Raw genomic sequence first — 15,102 nt, 5'->3', positions numbered from 1 at the left:
TCCCAACTACTTTGATGCAAATCCTGGACATCATTTCACTTCATCCATAAATCTTTCTGTCCATATCTCTAACATACAAGGGCTTTAAAAAAAAACCATATTACCATTATCATACCAAAAACTTACTTTCTTAATGTCATCAAATATCCAGTCAGTGTTCTGATTTCTTCAATTGCATATATTTTAAAAAGTTTATGTCAGTATCCAAATAATGCTTATTAATTGTAATTGGTTGATATGTTTCTTAAGTGTCTTTTAATTGTTGAGATCTTCCAGTAAAGTATTTTTAATCACTTGATTCGAAAGTGTTTTTGCAAACTGACCTTGAGATTTCCTGTTTTGAAGTCCAGTTAATTTATAGCATATTTGTATACTGCAGAACCTCAAGTATATACAAAATCCAGAATATTACAAAACCCCATGGCTACAAATTCTGTAGAGGTAAAAGCACTTGTCTTTTGGAATAAAACAGATTAATTCACACATGTCAAAACAGAGTGAAATGTTTAAAATGGTAACTGATCTGTAGGGCTAGATATGAAAGAAAAAACTGACATATAATTAGAATAGTCATAACATTTAATTTTGTTTTTCTGATATTTGTCTTGAATTATAAGTGTAAAATCTTATGCCGTCTCTTGATCAGATTCTTGACTTTTTGCCAGTTGGGGATATAAAGTAACTCTTGGATGACAGGCTTGGCCAGCTTTGCATTTTTGGTTAAGAACTTTAACCTGGTCTTTTGGTTTTTTGGGGGAGAACTTTTAAACATCTAAGAGAAAAGCAAGGGCTTTATTCTGTCCTTTATTGTTTTAATTTCCATTAAAATAAGAATTCACTGGTCTTAGATATCCTCTATACTTGAGCCTCAAGGATTCCCTTAGGTATACATGAGTGGAGGGGGGTGGTGGGGAGTGTGGGCTGTGTGTTTATGCCAGTGTTCTGGGTTGTTCTTGTGTACATTGCCCATACCTCAGTTCATCCGAGGGAGAAGAACATAGACTGTGAAGTTCCTGTGGCAGCAGCTGTACAGGTGGTCTTCCTGTGTTCCCCACTCTCAGCTAGACTAATCAACCTTGGTTTTACCCAAGAAACTTCCATCTATTCATACCAGTCTTGGGAGCTCATTTCAGGGACCTCAATTCATATTGAAGGAGTTCATACTCAGATGAGTCTGTGTTTGATTGAGGCTTTGTGTGTTCAGACCTTTTACCTGAAAAGGTTCAGACCTTTTCACTGACAACCCTAGTGTAGGGGTCTCATTGACTTCCCGGCCTCTGGGAGTGGTGCCAGAGAGTTCAGCAGTGAACAGTCCATCTTGCTATCCTCCATCAGATATAGTCCACCCAAATCCTGGAAGTGCCAGGACTGTGCCTGGAGCTTCCGGCTGGATGACCCCAGATCCTTTGAAATAACACATAGGCCAGTATATATCAACCACTATTGAAGAGTTCCTTTGTAGAGACAAGGAGCTTTTAGGAAACAAGAAGTCACCTCACTGACCCTAAAGGAATTTTGATTAGCTTCTACAGAAAAGGAGTTTGCTCTTTCTCTTAAATAAGAGAAAAAAAAATCCCTATAGTTTTTATCCTTTTTTTTCCTAGAGAAATCTTGTGGTTGTGGAGAACCAGGTTCATTTCTTAGAAGATTCTGTTTCTTTTAAAGCACCCCCACTAAACATCTTTACAATAGACCTAGTGCAAATTTAGCTATCACTGATCTGCTAGAAAGATGCATGGAATTTGATATGGCAAATGAAATGTCATGAGTAATATTAAGAGGTATTGGGGAAAAATGTGGTGATGAGGAGAAACTTGACTGATAATTTCTGGAGTGATTTCTGGGATGATGGGAGATATATTGAAGGAAGGAGTCTTCAGTAATACTGAGGAGGGTTGAAGGGAATGTTCACACTGGATTTACCAAGCATTCTCTTCTTTATAGGTTGGTCCAAGACATAGAGTCAGCAGATGTCTCCTCTTTGTGTCCTAAAGAGCCTGGAGGTCTGTATGGTCTGTATGGATTAGGGAAATGTGGGTGGAGTGGATGGAAAGGGGCTAGAGAGTTGTTCATTTTGGAACCATTCTAAACCTTGGATCCTGGAAGATGTGGCAGCCAGGAACCTTGGGCCTTAGCCTCTTTAGGAATCCCATTTTTAGCTTAGTCTCCATAGCCCCTTTTCATGTCTGACATCACCCCACACTTTTCTTCATCACACCTCCAGCCTTTAGCCTCACCTCCTTTTGTGCCTTTGCTGTTTCTCACAGAACGTCCAGTAGTGTTTGAAGTTCCCGTGGCTACAGCTGCGCATGTGGTCTTGCCATGTTCTCCAAGCTCAGCATGGGCATCCTGTGTGTGGCACCAGCCCAGTGGAGTGACTGCACTCACCCCCCGGCGGGATGGACTGGAGGTGGTGGTGACCCCAGGGGCCATGGGCGCTTATGCCTGTGAATGTCAGGAGGGTGGGGCAGCCCGTGTGGTAGCAGCTTACAGCTTGGTATGGGGCAGCCAGCGAGATGCTGCGAGCCGGGCCCACACAGTGGGGGCGGGACTGGCTGGCTTCTTCTTGGGGGTTCTCGCAGCATCCCTGACTCTCATTCTGATTGGTCGGCGTCAGCAGCGACGGCGACAGAGGGAACTTCTGGCTAGAGACAAGGTGGGCTTGGACCTGGGGGCTCCACCTTCTGGGACCACAAGCTACAGCCAAGACCCTCCCTCCCCCTCTCCTGAAGATGAGCGGTTGCCGCTGGCCCTGGCCAAGAGGGGCAGTGGCTTTGGTGGATTCTCACCACCCTTCCTGCTTGATCCTTGCCCAAGCCCAGCCCACATTCGGCTAACTGGGGCCCCTCTAGCCACATGTGATGAAACATCCATCTAGAGCTGGGCAAATGACCACTAGTGTATAAGTGATCACTGGAACGGAGTGACCACTGAGATGCTGGGGGTCACTGGGCCTGGAAGACCATCCCAGCCTCTGAGTTCTCTTTGAGTATGAGTGATTACTTGGACTTTAGTATCTGTTCTCTCTGAGCCTGGATGGGCTTGGGGCCAGACCTTTGTCTGATTCCTGATTCCCATGAGAAATCAGAACTGCTTTCTGCAGCAAATCAGGGCTTCCCCGTAACATCTGAACTCCTGTAACCCTTCATCCCTGGCCCCCTATCTTGGGCCCATTAGTTTTGGGGATGGGGCACAGGGCATAGCTATGACTTTGCTTTCTGGTTGGAGCCTGGCTGGAAGGAAGAGCCCTGGAGGTGGTTGGGGGCAAATGTGCACTGAGTCCTTGGGGTGGTTCTGCTTATTCTTCAAGTTTATCTGAATCTGTGGGGAGTGCATGATCCCCATGTTGCAACATGGAGTCTCTGCCCTGAGATCTTCTCCATCTCAGTTTTCCTTCCATGAAAGAGTACGTGTAAATACATGGTGTTCATAAGAGACCTGGCCACATGTGCATGAATGACTGGGCCGATGCTTAGGAATATTTATGAGGGATGGGGAGGGAGACGATTGGAATGGGGGCGTTGCCTGCAGAACTTTAGACCCTGTAGCCATAGAGGGAATGGTGTTCCTTTCTAAAAGGAACTGAAACACTGCCCCTCTCCCCGTTGCCCCACAACCTTACTCTAAATTTGAGTAGAGAAAAGCTCCTAAAGTGACCTTCCGGGTGGGAAGGGCAGCAGTACACATGACCCCATCCTTTTCTTTGTTTTTACCCTCTGGCTGCCACCACTGCCATGTCACAGCTGCTTTCTCTGGCTGGAGTGTAGGCTGTACCCCATTTCCTTGGCTCCCATTAAAAATTAACAACATTCTAATGATTAGGGAACAACAGAAGGGGAACAGTCATAAGATATACGAGCAGTATAAAGATACGTTTGCAATCAGTGACTACTCAGGGTGACATCCTTGCCCTAAAGCAGAAGTCCCCCCTACCTGGGGTCCATGGACTCCCTGAAATTGTATGCAAAATGTTGTTTGTACATGTGTGTCTGTATGTCTCTGTGGGGAGGTTTTATGGCTTTTGTCAGATTTTCAAGGCCTTAACAAAGTTAAAGGACCACTGCCCTGAGGTTACTGCACTGAGGCCAAGTTAGGATGGCATCACTCTGTGGCAGCTCTCCCTGGCCTTGCCCTGCCTGGAACAGGGTGATTTGCTGGAATGGAGTTACCACTGAGATGCCAAAGGTTGCTGGGTCTGGAAGACTGTTGTGGCCTTTCAGTTCTCTTTGAGTCTGACTGACTGTGGCCAGTCCCTGGACTGGTAGCTGCTGGAGGCCTTCTTGTTTCTCCAGTCCCTGGAAGCTGAGCTCTATGTGTATTTGATGACATTGTCAACTCTTACCAAACGTCAAGACCTCTTCCTGCTTGACCACTCGCACATGGCTCTAGGCTTCTCCTGCTGAGTCCTGGTCTTGGCCTGTGAATGTGCCTCGTTCATCCCTGGTGCTTGAGCCCCTCAAGCTCCAGTCAATGATCCAGTCCTTCCCCTTTGAAGTTTTCTGCTCTACTTTCCTTGGCAGCAGCCTGTGAACTACTCAAAAGAGTCCCCTTGGGTTTGGAATTATCAGTGGCTTTGCCACTAATAAATGTGTGATCTTCGGCAAGTAACCTAACCTAGGGACATCAGTTTACTCATCTGCGAAGTGGGGATAATAAAACCTACCTCAGGGTTGCTTCAAGGATTAAATGAGAAAATATGTCAACAATAAAGACCTGTCTGTACCAATAGATGTTGTTATTGCAAAAATGGGCTTACTATCCATAACCATATAGCTTAACTATATGATAACCATGACATTCGTAGGCCGGGCATGGTGGCTTACGCCTGTAATCCCAGCACTTTGGGAGGCCAAGGCAGGCGGATCACAAGGTCAGGAGATCGAGACCATTCTGGCTAACACAGTGAAACCCCGTCTCTACTAAAAATACAAAAAATTAGCCGGGTGCGGTGGCGGGGGCCTGTAGTCCCAGCTACTTGGGAGGCTGAGGCAGGAGAATGGTGTGAACCCGGGAGGCGGAGTTTGCAGTGAGCCAAGATCACGCCACTGCACTCCAGCCTGGGCAACAGAGCAAGACTCCGTCTCAAAAAAAAAAAAAAAAAAGATAACCATGACACTCGCAATCATATTAAGCCTCACTCAGTAAAGGACAGTCATTGTTTCACAGATGTCCTGTTCTGGGTCACCTCTGGACAGCTCATAGCTGCTGGTTTCTAGGTTTTAGGAGGCAGATCTATGATTTTTGTAATCCTCAGACCTGTCTGACCTTAGTTGCCTGAGATCCCTTTGTATAGAATGGAGGAAGGCTGTGTGTTCTTTGGTTTACCCTCAGCCTATCTTTCAACCCCACTCACTTGAGGTTGTGGCCTAGTTCCTCTTTGGGGGAGGGAGGAAAGTGGGGAGATGTCAAAGGGGACTGGGCTTCCTGTGGGGAGTGGGAGAGAAGAGTTTTTCAAGGAGGAGAGAGACCAGGGCTCTTATACTCTGAGCCACTATCTGCCTGCTCTAATCACCTAGGGCCAGGCACCAGACAACTAGGGATGACCTCTTTACCCCAAAGCCTGCTGAAATTACTCAAACTAGCCAATCCTAAGTCTTCCTACCCTGCCTCACTCATTCCTTCCAATGGAAACCACAATAAGCACTCTTGCCCACGTTTTCCCTGCTCCCTCTGCATCCCGACTGACCCTGGTGCTTCCCCATGTGGCCCCTGTATAGTGTGCTTTGCCTCCTGTTTCTAGGGACCTGTGAGTATCAACTTTCTCGATGACAGTCATTTCTGTGTCTATGTGTCTTATTATACCTTATTAAAACAAACCTGGGTACATTTTTAAGACAGCAGGGATTCTCTGAAGATTAATGATTGAGAAGGATGATTGGACCTGTCTAGTCAGGGAGGCTGAGGCCTCAGGCCTTCATTAGGCACGTTGCATGTCTGTCAAGTAAGGGCCACTAATCACCTCACATGGGTTCATCTGAACTTTATGCCAGCCCAAAACATGAGGATGTGCCACCCATCTTCAGCACTCTCAAGACACACTTAAGTGTGTTTGATACGTAAGTTCCAATTCCTTCCTCCATAAGAAGAGAGAAGGCAGAAGTGGCTTTCCCCGAGGTGAGGACGGGGATGGGAGTTTTTTCTTTTGAGTGATGTAGACCTATGCCCTGCTTCCATGCCACTTCCTCAGATGTGACAGACCTCTGCTGGGATGGAATGTGTGTTTGCTGGAGACAGCTGTGGCATAGAGGATTGTGAGAAAGGGTCCCCATGCTTGGTGTGGAAGGAGGGAGCTGCTCACCCTCTGTATGGGCTTGGATGAGGAGCTTCTCAGCGGCAGTTATAAGAACCAGAGGATTTTCTGCCCTTTGCTGGGAGCCACATGAGCCCCCTGGATTCATGTGGAATTCTTGGGAGAGGGATGACCACCCTGAAGATGGCTGAGATCAAATATCTCATCAGATGACTGGATGCTTAGAATCGGGTTAACTTGATTAAATAAATAAACAGAAATAGTTTTTGTACCTATGAGTTTGTGGAGAAAAATTCCTGGCCACTATACTAATATCAGCATTTCTAAAATGATCTGTCTGGAGCATATGCGTGATGAACCTATCTATAGATAGAGCAGAGTAGCTGTAAATGGGGTGGAGTTGAGTGAGCACCAAGTGCTCAAAATGAAGAAAGAGGACTTCCCTCCAACCTTTTGCAGGAGTCATCCCCCTAATGCAACTTCTCCCCACACATATCCACCAAATTAACTTTTTTTTTTTTTTAACCAGACAAAGCCTATGGTTTCATCATAATAATATAGGTCATCATAGATTGAGATTGCCTTGTAATTCCTAGGTAAACGTCCTTGGAAAAAAGGGAATATGAACCTACAGGATTCCAGTCAACAAAATAAGCTGTCCACATGCTACCTCTACGAAGGTTTGTAATACAGCTGTCATTAAGATCTTTGCTAGGTAAGTTCTTATTCTACTTTGGGTATTTATTGTGTTACTAGCCACGGCAGGCTTTGCTATGATGCGATAACAACCCCACAATTTTAGTGGCTTAAAACATTTGTTACTCATGCCGTATGTCTATCCTTGGTAGTCACTCAGGAACCAAGGCTCAGGGAGGCTCCATCTTGACATAAGCTTCCATGATTGTAGAGAAAGGAAAAGGGAACTTGGCTAACCATAGGTAGGCACCTAAAGTTTTTGTCTAGAAGTAACATGCATGATCACATTTCAATGATCAAGCCACGTGACTATGCAAGTTCAAGCAGATGGAGAAGGGCTATGATAGCCTTCTGCTCAGACCACAGTACTAAGCATTTGTGCCTAAAGTATGGCCACAGGGTCAGCGCGGTGGCTCACATTTGTAATCCCAGCACTTTGGGAGGCCAAGGCAGGCAGATCACTTGAGCCCAGGAGTTCCAGAGCAGCCAGGGCAAAATGACGGAATCCTGTCTCTCAAAAAATACAAAAGTTAGCTCGGGATGGTGGCGCATGCCTGTAGTCCCAGCTACTTTAGGAGGCTGAGGCGAGAGGATGGATTAAGCCTGTGAGCCTGGGAGGTGGAGGCTGAAGTGAGCCATGATCGTGCCACTGCACTCCAGCATGGGTGACAGAGCGAGACCTTGTCTCAAACAAAAACAAAAACAAAAATTATGGCCTCAGACCCTTTTGCTAGGACCAAGAGCTGCTGATGTCCTCTTTGTTTCTTTTTTGAAGGGAAACATATACTAAATCTTTGCACTCATAATCTCACTCATCCCTCCTATTGAGCACCTGCTACTTCCTCTCCTTTCTTCTGTCTCCATGGAGTACAGTGAATTTCCTCTTAGAGAAATGGCGACTGGATATTTTAAAAAATACCTGGGTAAGAAGGGCTGCTGAATTAGAGAGGACTCATGGTGACAGGGTTCAGTAAAAAGAGAAACTTAGTGTCTCACTTAGTAGGAAAGATAAGGAGTAGTTATTCCCCCAGGATTGCAAGAAGGGCCTCAGGAACTGAGGCCTTAGCCACTGGAATCAGTGTTAATGCCACCAGGATTATTTTTCTTCCATTAGTCTGTCATCTCTGCATGTTCTGCTTGCTGGAAATGGACATATTCCTAGAACTAGGAAAGATGGTTGCCATCTTTCCTTCACATTCTCTCAGCTCTGTAGGGTAGGGACAAGACTTCTTCTTTAGCTCCAATCCGGGAATCCCAGGGAAGGACTCTGATTGGCTCAGCTTAGATCACATGCCCACACTGAACCAATGACTGTGTCCAAGGAAATGGGATACTATGATTGGTCAGGCCTGAGTCAAGTCCATGCCCAGGGAGGACAGGATTAAATTGTCAGAAGGAGGGACACGGTTAAGTTGGCTGGGCAAATAAAAACCACAATTACTGTAATTTACTATAGCTGTCTTAGAGTTAGATATAGACAGTGACCTTTGAAAACTAAATAAGATCGGAGAAAATTTTTGCAACCTATCCATCTGACAAAGGGCGAATATCCAGGATCTACAAAGAACTTAAACAAATCTACAAGAAAAAAATAACCCCACCAAAAAGTGAGCAAAGGATATGAACAGACCCTTCTCAAAAGAAGACATTTATGCAGCCAACAGACACAGGAAAAAATGCTTATCATTACTGGTCATCAGAGAAATGCAAATCAAAACCACAATGAGATACCATCTCAGGCCAGTTAGAATGGTGATCATTAAAAAGTCAGGAAACAACAGATGCTGGAGAGGATGTGGAGAAATAGGAATGCTTTTTTTTCCTTTTTTTTTTTTTTGAGACAGAGTCTTGCTGTGTCACCCAGGCAGGAGTGCAGTGGCATGATCTCAGCTCACTGCAAACTCTGCCTCCCGGGTTCACACCATTCTCCTGGCTTAGCCTCCCGAGTAGCTGGGACTATAGGCGCCTATCACCACGCCCAGCTAATTTTTTGTATTTTTAGTAGAGACGGGGTTTCACCGTGTTAGTCAGGATGGTCTCAATCTCCTGATCTCGTGATCCGCCCAAAGTGCTGGGATTACAGGTGTGAGCCACCATGCCCGGCCAAGAAATAGGAACACTTTTACACTGTTAGTGGGAGTGTAAATTAGTTCCACCATTGTGGAAGACAGTGTGGGGATTCCTCAAGGATCTAGAACTAGAAGTACCATTTGACCCAGCCATCCCATTACTGGGTATATACCCAAAGAATTATAAATCATGCTACTATAAAGACACATGCACATGTATGTTTATTGTGGCACTATTCACAATAGCAAAGACTTGGAACCAACCCAAATGTCCATCAGTGATAGACTGGATTAAGGAAATGTGGCACATATACACCATGGAATACTGTGCAGCCATAAAAAGAATGAGTTCATGTCCTTTGCAGAGATATGGATGAAGCTGGAAACCATCATTCTGAGCAAGCTATCACAAGGACAGAAAACCAAACACTGCATGTTCTCACTCATAAGTGGGAGTTGAACAATGAGAATACATGCACACAGGGTGGGGAACATCACACACTGGGGCCTGTTGGGGGGTGGGGGGCTGAGGGTGGAATAACATTAGGAGAAATACCTAATGTAAAAATGACGAGTTGATGGGTGCAGCAAACCAACATGCACCCTAGAACTTAAAGTATAATTTAAAAAAAAAAAAGAAGAAAAGAAAACTAAATAAGATAATGTTGTTCCTTCCAAATGAAAACCTCCCTATCACTTCCCGTTACAATTAGAATGAAATCCAAATCCTCTGTTCTGATTTACAGAGCCTTACATGTTAGGACCTCTGTCCATCTATCTAAACTATTTTTACTTTCCCCTCATTCAGGAGCAACAGCCACACCAACCTTCATTCAGCTTTCTAGATACACCAAGCTTGTTCCCAACTAGGGAGAACTTGTTGTTTCCCCTGATCTTTGCAAGTCCTTCTGGGCAGTCAGGCTTTATCTTAAACATTGCCTCCATAAAGAGGCCCACCCTGATTACTCTGTATAAAGTAGCTCCCAGTTACTTCCTATCACATCCTCCTATATTAATTCTCAGCATAGCATATCATCAATTTGTATTTTCTTGTTTGCTTAGTTTAATTATTTTCCTTCTTGTTAGATTGCAAACTGCATGAAAGCCTGAACTATGGCTTTTTTGTCCACTGTTGTATCCCCAGTGCTTAGAACAGTGAACAGTGCCTGACACATAGTAGATGCTCAATATTTATTGAGTGAATGAATATGGCCATTGCCGAGCTGACCCTCTGGGTAATGGAAAGAACGCAGGTCCTGCTGAGAGGCCAACACCATCCACTGGTCAGTACTCCTATAGGAGGCCACTTAGCTCCCAGCTCCTGTGGTTCTGCAGTACCAAGTGGCAGCCCCTGGAATCCGCTGCTCATAGACTCATGGTTTTCAAGGGATAGCTTTAGGGTGTCCTTCTCCTAGACCTCAAACGACCTCTCCCTGTCTGTGTTCTGAACTCCATCCTGGACCCTTCTTTGCTTTGGGCCCTAATTTGTGTCTGGTTGTCCACAGGTAGGTCCTCTCTGCTCTTTCTTTCAGAGTGAAAGAATCAACGTATCCCTGGAAGGCACAACACCACTTTGCAAGCATAAATTCCCTAATCATAGTTGCCCTTAATAATAATAATAATGCCCTAAAATATAATCATCTGCTAGATATGATGTGGGCATTGAGCTAAACATTTTTTACATCAAACTCAATCTCAGAAAGACTGGTGTTGTTAGCCACATTGTCGGCCAGTGAAACTGAGGCTCGAAGGAGAAATAACTTGCTCAGGTCATACAGTTAGTTTGTAGCTGAGTTGTGACTAAAACCCAGGTCTCTCGGATTCCAAAGCTTGTGCTCAGAACCCCTGCAGTGTACAAAGTACCCAAATAGTGCCCATTACAGAGCAACTTCCAAGAACTGGGTCTTGCCTTCCTAGAGTGGAGTGGTGTTTCCTCCTTCACTCATTGTTCATTTCATATATATAAAACAGAACATGATCATATTTCAATACATAACTTCTGTACAACCAAAAATTAAAACACCACATTAAAATAAATGAGAAAAACATGGTATTTCATTTGCAATACTTGAAAAAATGTTAACATTCTTAATCATAAATGAGCTTTTAGAAATCAGTAACAAAGAGACTAACATTACAAGGGAAATGAAAATAAAAGAAACAGGAAAATGAAATAACACAAATGATTAATAAGGTGATATGAAGATGAGGTAGCTTAACATTAATAGATGAAAAAGCAGTTTCTTTGTAATATTACATTATCAGTGATCACAAATACAGAAATCTAACATTTGTATAGAATTTTAGGAAATAGGGAACTCTTAAACACTGGGAAAATTTACTCCAGTTTTGGGAAATTTACTCAAAATTTAGATCTTGTATATACTTTGTCCTGGCAGTTCCAATCTGTAGGAATTATTCCAACGGAGTAGTTGGACAAATTGAATTTTATGTATAAGTATGTTTCTTACATAGAAAATCTATAGCTAATTTATCACCCCCAACTACTTATGTATCAATTGATTTAAAAAAAATAGATTGGGGGGGTGTTCATTAAATATTAATTTAGGTCTATTTAGGTCAGGTTCTGGGCTAGATTCTGGAGACACAAAAGTGAATAAGACATAGTCCCTGTCCCCTTAAAGCTCATAATTCAAGGATAGGCAGATGAGTAAGCAGACAGCAACACACTTTGAAAGGCGCTATTGTTAAGGTGTGTTCCAAATCTGAGGAACCCAAAGATACCTCATTCTACTGACCTCTCTTCTTAACTAGCAGCTTGAGAAACAGGTTTGCGATGCCAATCAAAGCATTTGTACCACCTAACCAGACTCCCCTGAAGCTACTGAGACAGTCTAATGTAGTGTAGTCTAGTGAGACATACACATGCCTCATTTTGTCTTTTGTGTATATCAAATTTTACATAATAAAACACTTTAAGATGTTTTTCTGTCTATGGAACCAGAAAAAACAAGAAAAAAAGGTTGGTGACCTTGTGCGCTCCCCAAACAAGGATTTGTGGAGAGTGGGCATTCTATACTATTGTTGGAAATGAAATTAGTACACACTCTATGGAGGGCATTCTGGTAATATCTATTGAAAACTTTAAAGTGTATATATCATTTGATCCAGTAATTACACTTTTAGAAATTTATTTTAAGGAAATAGCAGTATAAGTGTGCAAAGACATACTTCTAAAGATTTTTATTTTTATATTAATTATAAGCCTAAAATGTTGGGAAAAAAATCAATTATTCAACAAGTGAAATTTGGTTAAATAAGCTTCAGTATTGACATGAAAAAATGTCCACATTGTTAAGCAAAAAAGGAGGAAACAATAAGAAAGAGAAAAGTGGTTCCTGACAGATAGGAGCTGGCCTGGCACTCATAGCCAGGCCTCGGTGTTTTCCTATTGAACATAAAGGATTTCATAGAACACCAACGTCTGACAAGGACACTCAGTGCCGATGATGAAGAAAAAAATGAGATCACTCTATAATCATGTTTCAACACAGGCAAAACAGGTACATTGTCCAGACCACAAAATGACCGAGCAGCCTCCTGTCCTGGCTAATAGGAATGACTAGTGCTTCTTTACCAGTTCTTCACTGGCTTTAGCCTTGCAGCAGTCTTCCCTCCTTCCGGATGAGAGTTATTAAGATACCCACGCACAGAATTACCCTGCTCCCTTAAACCCTTCTGCAAACCCCCTAGCACAAGCCTGAGTCCCAGAATAAGTTCTTTCTAACACCCTCTTACTGAAACACCCCACAGTTCCCCATGCCATGCATTCTCCCCCGCAGCAAAGAGTAATAACCCCAACTTGCTTGACTACAGGTGTGTTCCCAGTGATCTTTGGCTGGACAGCAATGACAACAAGTACTATCTTATAATCATTTGTAATAGATAATGTATTTCCACTGTTATAAAATTGTGTGGCATAGCACACAACAAACTGTTAGCAATGGTCACCCCTGATGAGGGGTTTTACTTTTGATTTACTGTCTTATTTATTTATTTATTTTTTACAATGTGCATGAATTGAGATAGAAGGAGGAGGACGATGAAGAGGTGGGGAAGGAGAATAAGTGAAGGGAAAAAATGGAAGAATGAAGAGAAATGAAGATGGCAGTGGCAGCAGCACTAAGACGTGTTTGATAATGATGTTATTAGAGGATATTTATGTTCTTCTTTAAATATCTATAATTAATATGCATTACACTTGAATATGAAAAACAACAGTTATTTTTAAATGAAAGGAGATTGTGATTTTTCCAGAGAAATACAATATGACCATTTCTAATTTTTTATTTTTGCAATAGTGAAGTAGGGATCTCGTGCCCGACTAACATTGAACACAAGTTTGAAGACTTTTGGTTTTCTGGGTCCATTGCAGTATAGTTAGATGCAGTAGGTGTCGCTTTTTCCCCAAGAATAGCCTGTTGCTAATGCTGGTGGAAGCCCCTTCTGAGCTGTGCCCAATTCTGTCAATTATCTGTCTTCAAGATTTGCCTAATCTCTAACCTTTGAGTAATGTGTACTTGTAGTTTTCCTTCCTTCTGTAATTTAGATCCATGATCCAATCTAGATAAGGGAAATTACTACACATTCTTTATTCCTTTCTGTAGAACTTTCACATAGCCATCCTATTAGATTTTCGTGGTCATCCAAAGTGCTTCAGGCAGGTATTATTGGCTTCATTTTAGAGATGAGGAAGGCAAAGTTCATTAGAAAACTGAAGTCATTAACAATTAATTGGTCAAGGTTTCTTTTCCCTCCATTAGCTAATTCAAGAAACAAGGATATAGGCAGCAAATAAAGCACGATTTGTGCTTTAAATATATGAATATATATTTACTGTTGTAAATATGTCAACCGTAAAAATACATTCCCATCAGTTTCTGAGAACTGCAGTACAAATTATAGAACTGACCATGCTGCTCGCGTACTGTGATTATGCAAAAGCTTTCGGGGATGCATTACATGGGGGAGCCCTCTCAACTTTGGACAAGGTGTGCAGCCTTCAGAGGTCTGGGAGTTGTTCAGAAACACCTAGGCATCCTCGGGGAGCATGCTGAAGGTGACTCATGTTTGCATGTGTGTGACTTGGGGTTACGTTATAAACATGAGGTTTTGTGCTGAGTGGTAATATCAGATGCAAAGGACTGTTTGCTCCCTCTTTTGGAGGTCTCGTACTTTTCCAAAACTTGCATGTTATCAATTATCAGGCAATCATTTCCTGAGGACTGCCACATAGCTGCTGCTTTCCCTTTTCCTAGTTTGCTTTTCCTAAAACGTTTTGGAGTTAGAAATCAAATAACCAAGCTAGGTAGAAATGAGTATAATGTAAAGTTTTCCCAGGTTCAAAGTAACTCTATTTGAAGGCATTTGTATTTGTGCATTAATTCCTGGTTCATAACTAAATTATGGAAAGGAGACACTGACTGATAGGAAGCTGGTTCTGGATAGATGAGGGATGATTATGCCAATATTTTTCAGAGTCCCAAGATGATCAAGGCCAGCTTTAATCTCAGTCTACTGAGTCATGCTGGACGTATATATGTCTCGGTCACTCCATTGCTGCAGCCATCGGAATGCTTCTGTCTGGGTAACAGTGTCCAGCCTTACGGAGCGGGCCTGACCACCCTCCGATGGTGTCGTGGGCACTGGGCCAGGAGGGAAGCTGGTGGGGTGTGGGGCAAGTACCAGGCAAAAGAAGTACCAGGCTCTGGGGGCAGACTGCTGGATTATGACTCAAGTTGATGCAGGAAGATAACAAATCCAGTCCTTTCCCCAGAGGAATTGAGACCTAGGAGTGGCCTTCTCACAACTTCAGGGTGCAGGGTGGAGAAGAAGTAAGGATCAGATGCACCACACATACCAGCAGCTTGTGCCAGGCAATGTGCCTAAGATGAGGTGGGGAAAGGCAGACACAGAGTTCATGAAATGTGGCCAACAGAAACGAGGTAGCAGAATCCACCCAACTAGCTGTCTGAAATACAAGGCAGGGACCCAAGGGAGGAAACACATATGGGGGACATTTAAGGTCCCAAGAGACCTGGGATGAGGTGACAGGACCTGGTATGC

General features: G+C 43.3%; 1 protein-coding gene across 4 annotated transcripts in view; it reads left to right on the top strand.

The window, feature by feature from the left end:
• SEMA4F (ssemaphorin 4F) overlaps positions 1 to 15,102 on the top strand; it is a 57,678-nt gene that overhangs the window by 23,164 nt on the left and 19,412 nt on the right. For 3 of the 4 annotated variants that reach the window (XM_008962673.4, XM_003810322.4, XM_008962675.4), the window contains 2 exons: positions 1,945 to 2,003; positions 2,268 to 4,728. In XM_008962673.4, the coding sequence (XP_008960921.1) occupies positions 1,945 to 2,003; positions 2,268 to 2,878 (670 nt within the window). In that variant the 3' untranslated portion in view covers positions 2,879 to 4,728. Of the gene's footprint in view, positions 1 to 1,944; positions 2,004 to 2,267; positions 4,729 to 6,846; positions 6,966 to 15,102 lie in introns of those variants that run through there. The other variant, XR_008624330.2, reaches the window with a different exon arrangement.

This window comes from Pan paniscus, chromosome 12 (assembly GCF_029289425.2).
Source record: "Pan paniscus chromosome 12, NHGRI_mPanPan1-v2.0_pri, whole genome shotgun sequence".
Classification (NCBI taxonomy): domain Eukaryota; kingdom Metazoa; phylum Chordata; class Mammalia; order Primates; family Hominidae; genus Pan; species Pan paniscus.
This window is presented reverse-complemented; position numbering and strand designations above follow the sequence as displayed.